General features: G+C 38.7%; 1 protein-coding gene across 1 annotated transcript in view; it reads left to right on the forward strand.

Moving 5' to 3' along the window:
• The window catches only part of LOC126281444 (RNA cytidine acetyltransferase-like), a 95,366-nt gene that overhangs the window by 52,489 nt on the left and 29,073 nt on the right, over positions 1-13,804 (forward strand). Inside the window, exons 15-16 of the mRNA XM_049980413.1 lie at positions 4,341-4,485; positions 11,579-11,802. Of these exons, the coding sequence (XP_049836370.1) occupies positions 4,341-4,485; positions 11,579-11,802 (369 nt within the window). The remainder of the gene's footprint in view (positions 1-4,340; positions 4,486-11,578; positions 11,803-13,804) is intronic.

The following is a 13,804-nucleotide window of genomic DNA, read 5'->3' on the forward strand; positions in this document are numbered from 1 at the left end:
CACAACATTGTCCGATGTGATCCGCTGGCATGGTGACTACGTTTTTTGACAAATACCATTCTGAGTTGAGCTCCATGGCTGTTCCTTCCTTGCCATAACAGCTTGTATTGTTGTTGATCCCATCTAATTTCTCTTTTAATCATGCAGAACCAGATCCAAATCACAATATAAAAGGAACACTATGGTGTATAAAACTCCAATATGCACAAAAAACTGCATTTTCTTGTAATGTTACTATATTACAATAATACTGATTTAAAAATGAACATGCTATTTTCATCATTAATGCATTGTAAATAACACCAAACAGGGTTGACAAAAGCAAAATGTGCCATCAACAGCATTGCTGCTAAATTTATCTCTTTCCATGGCTGCTTTTATGAAACTTTTCATTGTAAACACTTGGTGGTGTCATACCACTGAGTATTTCTTTTCAAGTGCTCAAAAAACTCATTAAAAGTGCTTGTTCCATTTTAAAAAAAGCATGTTCAATGTCTCAGTGAAGTGATATGTATGAAATGCATAGAAAACTTATGTGCCTTCTGCGTACTATTATACTGTGGTGTCCTCCCAGTGTTTAGATTATTTATTCAAATTGTTGTTGGTAATCCATTGTTTCATCTTTCGTTACCCTTCTTTGAGACAGTTACTGCAACAATAGAAGAAAATGGGCATATTCTGATTTTGATTATAAAGTGGTGTACTCTTTCCCCTAGTCATGATATTTTATAATGATTAATATTTTCAAAACTTCGTGGCAGATTAAAACTGTGTTCCGGACCGCACACTCCACTGCAGAGTGAAAATCTCATTCTCATTAGTATTTTCCTTTATACATAATTTCAGTTCCTTTTTCTTGCCATATCAGTAGGAGGAACAGTTTTACTGACTTATGAGATTTCTGGAGTCTGTCATTGTGTTTTTCACACAAATGCTCAAGTCACTGGCAGTCTGTCTCATCCTCATTAATCCACTTATTGTAACCAGCATTCTGCAGTTCAAGTGATACCACGCTAAGTCTTCTCTGTCATGATTGTCACGTTGTTACCAAGTGAGGTGGTGCAGTGATAATACACAGGACTCACATTTGGGAGGATGGCCATTCAAACCATGCCCAACAATCTTCATATTGGATTTTCATGATTTCCTTTAATCACTAAGGTGGGATGTTCTCTTTCCTTTCCCAGTTTTCTCTAATTTGAGCTTTTCCTCCATCAGTCATCATCCATATGAGGCAATACATGGAGCAGCATGTCAGTTTCTTAATCCTGGAAATTCTCCAGTGGGATTGATGGAGTAGTTGGAGCACTCAACATTGTAAGGAGTAACGTGAGGAGTGAGCAGAAGTGCTGTAGTAAATGAAGTATTCGAAAATTTGACAAATAAAGAGCCTATTGATGAAGGTGACATATTTTGCCTTGGGTCTAAAATGTGACATGAACTGTTTACGATTGGTAACAAGAGGAAATCTATGACCATACAAAAAAATTCGAATTACAGGTATGTCGAATATGATGGCCAGTGCTTTTTGTAGATCTGTGAGAAATGTTCTTGAGCTGGGGTAAGTGTCTTTGGTATAAATATGATTGACTTGGCCACACTGTCCATTGACTTACAAGAGAGAACAGCCCCAATGCCATGTGATGACACACCTGTTGCCAAGACCAAGGCAATTGGAGCTGATTGGAGGGCTGACTTGGATTTCTGTCTTGGATTGTTGCGTGTAACAAAATTTTCTGTTGTGGCAGCACATGACCACTGTCTGAAATGTCACTAATTTGAATTGGCTGAGGCGAATGCCTAGTGTCCACCATGCTACGGTAGACTTCTGCAGTATGACTTTACGTAAACACGTACAACTCTAATCCTCATAATGTGGACATTCCATTTGGGATGCAAAGAAAAACAGTCCAGGCAATTTGAAAGCAAAATGTATCACTGCAAATGATCGTTCTACTAGCCTGGGTCTGTGGAGAATAAGACCAATTGGCCACCTCTGAAAGTGTCTGTAATGGAAACCTGCTGCACTCTTTAACTATGGCTCAGCTACAAGTGAAATGTCTGAGTCAGCTGAAAAAGTATATTGTGTGACTTTCAGTATCTCACATGCACATTCATTTTGCAGGGAGGGGTCAGACTATCTTAAGGCTTGTGTGTGGACCTCCTTATCCAGGGCGAAGCAAATCACATCACAGATTAAACTCTCCACTTACGACTTACCACAACCACAGATGATTTACGTATTCTGCTCAACCCCTGCAAGTCTTCAGTCCATGATGCATAACGTACAGTGTCTGACTTATGATGCTGTAAGAATTCTAGCATTGCCAGTACCATGGATTTTGTTGGAAAAATTGTTCAGATAGTAAAGAGAATATGTCAGACAATGGAAACACAGGCAGGTCAGTCAATGGAGGCTAACTTTTGGGCCAAGTAATATAACTGTAGATTCATAGGCGTGTCGGTGTTCTGGACATTTGATATCACTTGCCTAAAAGGACACCATGAGGTGTTTCTGAGGTACTACAGTCTTCTTGAGCCTCACTGATTGTCTGAAATGCCAGGATGCCATTCAGCACCTGTAATGGCTGCAGTGTAGAGCTAGTTAAGTGCTTGTCCAATTCCTGATGGTGGTAGAGTTGTTGCTGCCAAAATTCAAGAGCATTTGACTCCATGTTAGTGCTTGGTGGTCAAAAACTGGACCTCCTCGTTGAAATCCTTATTGTAGGGCCAACAAAATTTATTGAAAACAAATAAGCTTTCTGTAAAATCATGTTAAAATTGTCTATTAGTTGATGAAACTAAACAATAATAGTTCTTAATGGAAATTAATATAAGTCATATTCTAGGTGGAAATTAATCTAAGTCGAACAACTACTACTTTGTGATACACACATATTGAAAGTATACTGTTAGGGACAGTTTCACTTAACTTGTGGTGGTAGAAACCACATGCTCATCAGCTGAAGCACTGTCCAACACAAGTCTAAGTTGGTGCAGGCAGGCAGCAGCAGCAATTATCTGTGAGCCAGTTGTTGGGTGACAGTCTGTGATACTCATGAATTTGCTGTTGAAGACACTCTCCCCAGGCATGGGTGATTTCTTGCGTATCACTACATCCATATCTTCTGTTTACACGTTTGTCACGATAGCAAAAATGTTTATTTATTGTTATTTTGCTTATTGCTACTGTACGTATTTTTATGTCGCATTACACTTATCATTATGCTATCATGACCCTTTTCTTTCCTTTTTAGCAGTTAATGGATCTGAGGATGACCTAAAAATGGTTAAAATAGGTTATCTGATGAAATAAAAATATGATTGGGATGATGATTGTCTTTCTGTTCTGCTTTTTGTTTGTTTTAGTAAAACAAGTGCTGCCATGCAAAATAATTGTACCTGAAAACCACAACTATACACTGTAATATAATTAGTGTTGTATTGAGAGTAAGTTGTATGGATTATTTGCACAAAAAAATCAATAAATCATAGTGCATGGGGTTGGCACATTACACTCATTCTCTAATATCCTTTTTGATTCTCCCTATTGTTAACATTCATTCTTGATACAGGCGTATGGTTCTGAAAACTGGCAAACTGTCTTTGCTTCCATTCACTTTGGTGCTTTAGAGCCTTAAAAGCCACAAGTTTTGTCTGCATCCAGTATGAGGAGGATTTAGTATGGAACAAGTGCAGAAACTTAATTAATTTAAAGATTAATTCACTGGAATCAGCGACATGCAAAGACATTGGGAGTGTAGAAGCAACTCATTGAGGCAGCTGGTAATCTAGCAGTATACTAGAGAGTGTGTCTTGAATCAATTTCAGACATAGGAAATGCTGAAAGAAGCCATTACCCACAGTTGATCACAGTTCCTTCAACGAATGTAACAACATTTGTTCATATAATTCCATGGGATTTTAGCCATGAGCAATAAACAGTCACAGTGCTTGCACTCATTGGAATATGGAGCATCAGCAGTGTGAGTGTCCTGAATGGGACCATCCCTCCCTCTCCCTTCCTGTTCACTTTTCCCCACTTACAATCCTGTGCCCAACTTTATAAGCTATTAATTTTAATCTGTAGACAGTACTGAACCCAAAACTTGCCTGGATGTGTGCATTTAATTATTACTGTAGCACAGTGATCTTAAGTCCCATACTGCAGCTACAACACACTGTAAGACAAAGAACTCCTATACTGTCATAAAACACGAAAGGGATGCTTTGCAAACATTGTACCAATTATGGCATTAATCAGCAGTGTATAAAATAATTTTATGTAATGAAGTTAATAACATAATTCCTAACTATGTGCCTTTTGTTTCTGCATATAGAACCTCGTAAAGCACTTCCGCCTTTGTTGCTGAAACTAAGTGAACGACCACCGGAGAGTTTAGACTATTTGGGTGTATCATTTGGTCTAACAGCAGAACTTCTAAAATTTTGGAAAAGAGCTAAGTTTGTCCCAGTGTATCTAAGGTATGACATCAAGATTTAATTTGAGGTCAGAGCTATATCAAGCATTCTCTATTCCATGTTAATTATGATTTCAATTCCTTGTAGCTTCATAACAGTGTTATTTTGAAAGTAACATTCCTTATCCTTTTCATTCTGCCTTTTTTGTTTTTTAAAAATATAAAGTAATTGTATATATGAAAATTTACTCACCAAGTGATGGCAGGAGAACACACGTGAAAAACGTATTATGTACTTAAACTTTGGGAGCCAGTATCTCCCCCTCCAGGCAGAAGGGTTGAAGGGGAAGGAAGAAGAGTGAAGGAAAAGGATTGGTGAATTTTAGAAGAAGGGGTAGAGTTTGGAAAAATCACCCAAAACTCCAGGTCAGGAGAGACTGGATGATGTTTTTTGTATTATTACGTGAATACAACAGAAAGATAAAGTTGATTTTAATCTTCAAACAGGCACCCTTATGTATACAATGCACCATTCACAAATAACTTTGTCTTGTACCATTCTATTCTTGTTTTACAGTTATGAGACTTAACCCATTTCTCTATTATGGCTTTAGCTCACACAGTAATAATTTGCATTGGCATATGTCCAAGGGAGCAGCAGTAGTAAGAAATAAACAGTGAGCTAGATGAGAAAAAATTTACGGATCGTGCAAAAAAATGACCCAGTTTCTGAGCTAGAATCAGAATCTCATGATGAGGCAGTTATCTACAACGTAATTGGTAATCAAATAAACAGTTGGCAGGGATCTTATATAGCTGCACTATTTAATGCTTCGAATGGGTCATTACTGTGGGGTAACATATGCAGCAACGTAATTATATAATAGAAGTTTATGTTGTTATTGTTGAATTAAACAGTGGTTAAGCTTATATATTGTAACTTAATTTTATCATTGTTTCATTAACCAAAGATTAAACAGTGATTTTGCACATACGTGCTTACCTTGGTAGCATAAAGACAGCTGTTCTGTACATGTGTACAAAGTATGCCATGCACCCGCTTATGTTACGGGAAATGGCATGCCCGCTTGAGGTTCAAGAGAATAAACTTAATCTGTTGATTGTATGGATAATTCTGAAATGCTCTGAAGCCAACTGCAGCTTTTAATGAATGTGCCAAATTATTTTAGAAATATGTCATTGGTGACAGTTCAAAAAATATAGTTATTTGTGACCCTATAATATGTAAAGTTTTTAGTCACATGTGTAATTCAATATGATTTCCAGATGGATTAAAATATTTTATTTTGAGGCCCCACTATAAGAAAAGTGAATCCACAGATCCCAGTTACTATCAACCATCCACCCTCCTTTTTTTAAAAAAAAAAAAAGAAAGAAAGAAAAGGTGAAGTCATCTACAAGCTGAAGGTGGTTTTGGATACCATTAACCTGTACTATTCACTGTTCTATTGGAAGTGGCAGGCCTTTGCCTACCTCTGATCTCGGAGCTGATTTATCCTACCAGCCATAGGGAGACTCAGAGTTTAATAAGCATTCTGCATGCTAGTGGCTCTGGACATTTTTCATATTAACAGACCATTGCCAGATGTTAAAGAAATGGCGAGTGACAGAACACTTGCAGAACCAGCCCACAGAGCCACATTCACATTTTTTTAGTGAGGTAATTGACTTAAAAATTTGGCACCCACCTACATAATTAGAAAATCACAGTTTGGATCTCTATTGCTCCATTAAGATAACAGTTTATACTTTCACTGAGAACATAGTAAAAGTTTTGAATACTAAGTAACACCCATGTGTTGTTGTTGTTGTGGTCTTCAGTCCTGCGACTGGTTTGATGCAGCTCTCCATGCTACTCTATCCTGTGCAAGCTTCTTCATCTCCCAGTACCTACTGCAACCTACATCCTTCTGAATCTGCTTAGTGTATTCACCTTTTGGTCTCCCTCTACGATTTTTACCCTCCACGCTGCCCTCCAATACTAAATTCGTGATCCCTTGATGCCTCAGAACGTGTCCTACCAACCGATCCCTTCTTTTGCTCAAGTTGTGCCACAAACTTCTCTTCTCCCCAATCCTATTCAATACTTCCTCATTAGTTGTGTCATATACCCATCTAATCTTCAGCATTATTCTGTAGCACCACATTTCGAAAGCTTCCATTCTCTTCTTGTCCAAATTATTTATTGTCCATGTTTCACTTCCATACATGGATACACTCCATACAAATACTTTCAGAAATGAGTTCCTCACACTTAAATCAATACTCGATGTTAACAAATTTCTCTTCTTCAGAAACGCTTTCCTTGCCATTGCCAGTCTACATTTTATATCCTCTCTACTTCGACCATCCTCAGTTATTTTGCTCCCCAAATAGCAAAACTCCTTTACTACTTTAAGTGTCTCATTTCCTAATCTAATTCCCTCAGCATCACCCGACTTAATTCGACTACATTCCATTATCCTCGTTTTGCTTTTGTTGATGTTCATCTTATATACTCCTCTCAAGACATTGTCCATTCCATTCAACTGCTCTTCCAAGTCCCTTGCTGTCTCTGACAGAATGACAATGTCATCGGCGAACCTCGAAGTTTTTATTTCTTCTCCATGGACTTTAATACCTACTCCAAAATTTTCTTTTGTTTCCTTCACTGCTTGCTCAATATACAGATTGAATAACATCGGGGATAGGCTACAACCGCGGGAAGAACGACTGTCGGAAAGCCTCCGTGCGCACTCAAATCTCTCTAATTTTACATTCGTGATCTCCTCGGGAGGTATAAGTAGGGGGAAGCAATATATTCGATATCTCATCCAGAAACGCACCCTCTCGAAATGTGGACAGCAAGCTACACCGCGATGCAGAGTGCCTCTCTTGCAGAATCTGCCACTTGAGTTTGCTAAACATCTCCGTAATGCTATCACAGTTACCAAATAACCCTGTGACGAAACGCGCCGCTCTTCTTTGGATCTTCTCTCTCTGGTACGGATCCCACACTGATGAGCAATACTCAAGTATAGGTCGAACGAGTGTTTTGTAAGCCACCTCCTTTGTTGATGGACTACATTTTTTAACAACTCTCCCAATGAGTCTCAACCTGGTCCCGCCTTACCAACAATTAATTTTATATGATGATTCCACTTCAAATCGTTCCGTACGCATACTCGCAGATATTTTACAGAAGTAACTGCTACCAGTGTTTGTTCCGCTATCGTATAATCATACAATAAAGGATCCTTCTTTCTATGTATTCGCAGGACATTACATTTGTCTATGTTAAGGGCCAGTTGCCACTCCCTGCACCAAGTGCCTATCCACTGCAGATCTTCCTGCATTTCGCTACAATTTTCTAAGGCTGCAACTTCTCTGTATACTACAGCATCATCCGCGAAAAGCCGCATGGCACTTCCTACACTATCTACTAGGTCATTTATATATATTGTGAAAAGCAGTGGTCCCATAACACTCCCCTGTGGCACGCCAGAGGTTACTTTAACGTCTGTAGACGTCTCTCCATTGATAACAACATGCTGTGTTGTGTTTGCTAAAAACTCTTCAATCCAGCCACACAGCTGGTCTGATATTCCGTAGGCTCTTACTTTGTTTATCAGGCGACAGTGCGGAACTGTATCAAACGCCTTCTGGAAGTCAAGGAAAATAGCATCTACCTGGGAGCCTGTATCTAATATTTTCTGGGTCTCACGAACAAATAAAGTCAGTTGGGTCTCACACGATCGTTGTTTCTGGAATCCATGTTGATTCCTACAGAGTAGATTCTGGGTTTCCAAAATCGACACGATACTCGAGCAAAAAACATGTTCTAAAATTCTGCAACAGATCAATGTCAGAGATATAGGTCTATAGTTTTGAGCATCTGCTCGACGACCCTTCTTGAAGACTGGGGCTACCTGTGCTCTTTTCCAATCATTTGGAACCTTCTGTTCCTCTAGAGACTTGCGGTACATGGCTGTTAGAAGGGGGGCAAGTTCTTTCACATACTCTGTGTAGAGTCGAATTGGTATCCCGTGAGGTCCAGTGGACTTTCCTCTGTTGAGTGACTCGAGTTGCTTTTCTATTCCTTGGAATATCTCATTCTCATTTGCACCATCCAAAAGATCTTCACAGATTGCAAGGCGAAGATCTTTCTGGTCTTACTTCGTGAGCCATGTGACAAACTTGGCAGCAACATAATGCATTCCAAGATGCTGTGTCAGGATTTCATGACATGATCCAACTGAAATATTACATTCTTCTGCAATCACTCAGACAGTCTGTCTTTGATTGGCATGTACAATTTCATTGACATTCCTGACGTGTGCATTATCTGTTGACATCAAAGGCCGTCCTGAATGAGGGTCATCCTTAACTTCCATCCAATCATTTTTACACTGTGTGAACCATTCTTAACACAGGGTACAGATTAAGCACTCATCACCGAAGGCTTCCAATGTCATTTGGTGTGTCCCTGTAAAGATTTCCTTGAGTTTCATGCAAAATTTAATGCAGATGTGTTGCTTCTCTAACTCTGCCATCTCGAAATTCGCTGTGCAGCACAATGTTCTTCTCAATACAGTACTGAACAATATCTAACAGACATACAACAATGAAACTTCTGGCAGTTACACGTTAAACACAGGTGTGTGCAGGGATGCCAACCACATTTCGCTCCAACACACTGTGGCGCCACATTACAAATGGTCCGGAATTTTTTGAAAAGACGTCATATGTCATGATCAATATTCTGCGGGTCCATTTGAATGATGAATAAGTACTGTGCAAACAGAAAGTAAATAACAGTTGTATTTTAGCCATTTGGTGGAAGCTTGCATCTGTAAAAACTGTCGTTTTGTTTGGTATAAAATAACTTCTCCTTCCACAATTGTATTTTATTCATTTTCTGCTTGACATGTTTTGGGAAGTAATTCTCATTCGCAAGTGTGTTTTTGTGTATTATGGCACTTATGTGTGATGTGTGAGCTGCTGCATTATTCTGGCGACTTTAGTTTATCTTGAAGTCCTCTTACGCAGGAACTCAACCATACTACACTTCACTTACACAATTCACAATGCCCAGTATACAGGGTGATTCAAAAAGAATACCACAACTTTAAAAATGTGTATTTAATGAAAGAAACATAATATAACCTTCTGTTATACATCATTACAAAGAGTATTTAAAAAGGTTTTTTTTTTTTTTTTCACTCGAAAACAAATTCAGAGATGTTCAATATGGCCCCCTCCAGACACTCGGGCAATATCAACCCGATACTCCAACTCGTTTCACACTCTCTGTAGCATATCAGGCGTAACAGTTTGGATAGCTGCTGTTATTTCTCGTTTCAAATTATCAATGGTGGCTGGGAGAGGTGGCCGAAACACCATATCCTTAACATACCCCCATAAGAAAAAATTGCAGGGGGTAAGATCAGGGCTTCTTGGAGGCCAGTGATGAAGTGCTCTGTCACGGGCTGCCTGGCGGCCGATCCATTGCCTCGGGTAGTTGACGTTCAGGTAGTTACGGACAGATAAGTGCCAATGTGGTGGCGCTCCATCCTGCTGAAATATGAATTGTTGTGCTTCTTGTTCGAGCTGAGGGAACAGCCAATTCTGTAACATCTCCAGATACTGTAGTCCAATTACAGTAGCAGCTTCGAAGAAAAAGGGACCAAAAACTTTATTGGCTGAAATGGCACAGAAAACGTTCACCTTAGGCAAGTCACGTTCATACTGAGTTGTTTCCCGCTGAACAACTGTTGTCGATTCACTTCTGCCGTACTCAATAACACAAAAAGCTTTCTGTTGAGCGGTCGCCATCTTAGCATCAACTGACGCTGACGTCTAGTCAACAGCGCCTCAAGCGAACAAATGTACAACTAAATGAAACTTTATAGCTCCCTTAATTCGCCAACAGATAGTGGTTAGCTCTGCCTTTTGTCGTTGCAGAGTTTTAAATTCCTAAAGTTGTGGTATTCTTTTTGAATCAGCCTGTACATTAAAAATGCAAAAGTGCAGTAATTGTTGGGTTTTTTGTATACTTTTTAAATATGTAGAGATCACACAACACCCTGTCTTTTTTGGTAAATTCTTTAAGCCATACCAAAATAATTCTAGGAAGTTCCTCAGTTAAGATAATAAGCATTTTATTTACTTACCATTGACAGTACTAAGTTTCTTGCCAGTTTTACAAGCCAGAATAAAATGTGCCTGTTTCCATTGTAGCTTTTTGTGGTGGTATTGTAGATGAATCTGTGTACCGATAAAATAATGTTCGTAAAAGAGAAATGGGACCCTGTAATGATAACTAAACAAGACAAAAATCATAGCACTAAAATGTTTACATGTTGGTGGGATCTGTGAGTGAGATTGGGAGTTTTGTTGATATTTAATAATTTTATGCATACTTTATTCTTGGTGTGCTATGTTAACTAATTATTTATTTCTCATTATTTTTTATTGAGGTGTTGATAAATATGCCAGTAATGTTGAAGTTTTATGACAGGATAATTTTATTTTTAAGTAATGGAAATACAATATCAAATGGAGAATAGTGAACAGTTCCAACTCCATTATTTTTCAGACATACGTCTTGCACAACATGATGCATGCCAGAAAAAATGTGAAATATTCTGACTGCTGGGAAAATTTTAGAAATACATGTTCAGCCTATTTTTCATTCAGATTTATGTGTTCGGCTGATTCTCTGCAAGTATACACCTCACAAATGTTAATGCGGGAAGTGTTGAGGGAAAATTGGTTACATAGTTTTGTGCAGGAACATTGCATCATAAAATCATTCTTGGCAATAAGAAAGACCACCAAACATGGTGAAAATTACTTTTGTACTTAAAAGTATTGTAATCCAAGGCAGTCGATTATATTTACTATATGCAGCAGTAACTAATTGTACATTTTTTTTAAAATTTCACAGGCAAATTCAAATAAAAGAGTATACTGATATGTCTCAATTGCATTCAAAGAATAAAATTTCTGCTGTAACTATTTGCACTTCTTCACTTGGTGACACATTTGAAATTGTATTTAATATATAATAAATAATATTCAGTACAATTTTACCCCTTTTGCACATACAATATATATTTTTATGTTGAATTTTATGTCCTATTTGGATGATGCAGGCAGACGACAAATGAACTGACAGGAGAGCATTCGTGCATTATGCTGCGGACCATCAACTCATCAGGTGAAGACAGTGTGGAAAGACAAGATGGATGGCTTTGCGCATTTGGATCCGACTTTTGCAGGCGTTTTTCTTCACTGCTTGGCTTTCAGTTTCGCACATTTTCACCTGCCCTAGCACTTAGTGTGCTGCACAATAAGGCCTTGAGCCTTCCATCTAAAGGTAATAAAGACATTCTTTCCTTTACATGTAATGAAAATGTGAAAGACTCTAGTAGCATTATCTTCTAATCTCTTTTTACCAACCAATATTATTTCTTTAGGCAAAATTAAAAGGTCAGAGAATGCACTGTACAATAATTACGCGGATTGTGTATTCTCAATGAAAGAACGCTCTTTATTATACTGACAAAAGAATTTTTGTTTTTGTTAGGAGGTAATTTTTGTAGCTGAAATAATAAGACAAACCCTTAAGAGATTAAACCACATACATTTATGACCTTTGTTTCCATTATTTGTTCTAGAACTTTGATATGACATACTGTAGTTCATTCATGTAAGTATTGCATCATTTTGTAAAGCTACCCTTAATCTTTCTTCATGATGTGATTGTCATCCTACAATTTTGATTTCTCGTAACTTTTCCTTCCTAGCATGCAGTTGTGTGCTCTTTGTTCTTTTTTAGTAGCACTTTGGCTCTATTGTGCTGCGCTTCTATTTGTAGTGAAGAATGTCCTGCTTGTATAATCTCCTCTCTACTTTGTACACTAGACCTAATCTTAATCTTCTTCCCCATATGGAGTTAATACCATATTTCCAAATGATGTAGCACAGGATCCAGCTAACTCACATCTCTCTCCCTAGTCTAAACGTACAGCCACGTTCACTCTGGGCTACTCCCCCCCCCCCCCCTTACTCCTCCTCCTCCTCCTCCTCCTTCCCCTCCTTCCTCTCCTCTCAAGCAACAGTCACAGAGATGTTTCCATCTGTCACCTTCATGTATTACAGGCTGTTTCAAAAATGACTTTACAACTTTAAAAATTCACATAGATTTATTGAAAGAAGATATAGTGCTTTGTTTAGTGTTATTTTGTACGATTACGTGTAAGTTCTTTTTCCTTAAACTAAAGATGTTGTATGTGGTTTCAGTTGGTATTCTGGACACATCCCATCGGAAGTCAATTTCTTCTCAAACTCGCTGTAGCATTGCAGGTGTAACTTTATCAGTGGCGGCATAAATTCTTGCTCTAAGTTCAGGTAGAGAAGCCAGCACAGGAGGTACAAACATGACATCCTTGCTGAATCCCCATGAAAAAGAATTAAGTGGTGTCGCGTCTGGGGAATGTGGGGGCCATGCGATTGGCGCATCACGGCCAATCCATTGACCTGGAAAGCGGTCACTGTGAAAATCCTGGACGTCACCCAGGTAGTGGGATGGAGTGGGATGGTGTACCATCTTTCATGAAGTAAACATTTCGTTCTTGGTCATCCTCGTCGATCTATGTTATCAAAAATTGTTGTAACATATCACGTTGCAGGTACTCTCTCAGAAACTTTGTTCTTCCTCAGTGCACAAAAAACTTTCAGTTTAGGGCTATCACTAAGATGTTGCAATGTTAGATGTGAATTTCACTGCCCCAAATCCTACAGTTATGTGTGTCAATCTGCCACTTAAGTGAAAAGTCAACTCGTCAGAAAAGATGATTTTGTCTAAGAAATGTTCATCCTCATGTAATCGACTTAATATATCCACACAGAAGTTCTTGTGGGCAATTTTATCAGTGTCTTTTATTGCTTGTTTGATCATCAAAGCAAATGATTTCTCAGCACACGCCAGACAGTCGAATGCAGGATTTGCAGTTTGCAAGATCCACACCATGTTGATTTCGTAGGGTTGTTGACAAAACGTTGTCCGACTCGCTCAACGTCGTCGTCAGATGTGCTTGGACAACCTGATGATTTCCCATGTCTTACCGAGTACCGTGTTCTGCAAAACATTTATGCCACTCATAAATTGTAGGCCTACTAGGAAAATCTTTAGTGTACTTGGTATTGAAATTACACTGAACTTTTGTCGCTGACTTCGATTCTTCAAACCAGAACACACAGCTAGCATGCACGGGTCCAGTGAAGGCAGCCATCTTTAATGCAACTGCCGCTAGCACTCCTTCCAGTGCGATTCGGCATTAGCGAACCACACGAGACAAACTTGATGTGGTTCCGTT

Source organism: Schistocerca gregaria, chromosome 7 (genome assembly GCF_023897955.1).
Source record: "Schistocerca gregaria isolate iqSchGreg1 chromosome 7, iqSchGreg1.2, whole genome shotgun sequence".
Lineage (NCBI taxonomy): Eukaryota > Metazoa > Arthropoda > Insecta > Orthoptera > Acrididae > Schistocerca > Schistocerca gregaria.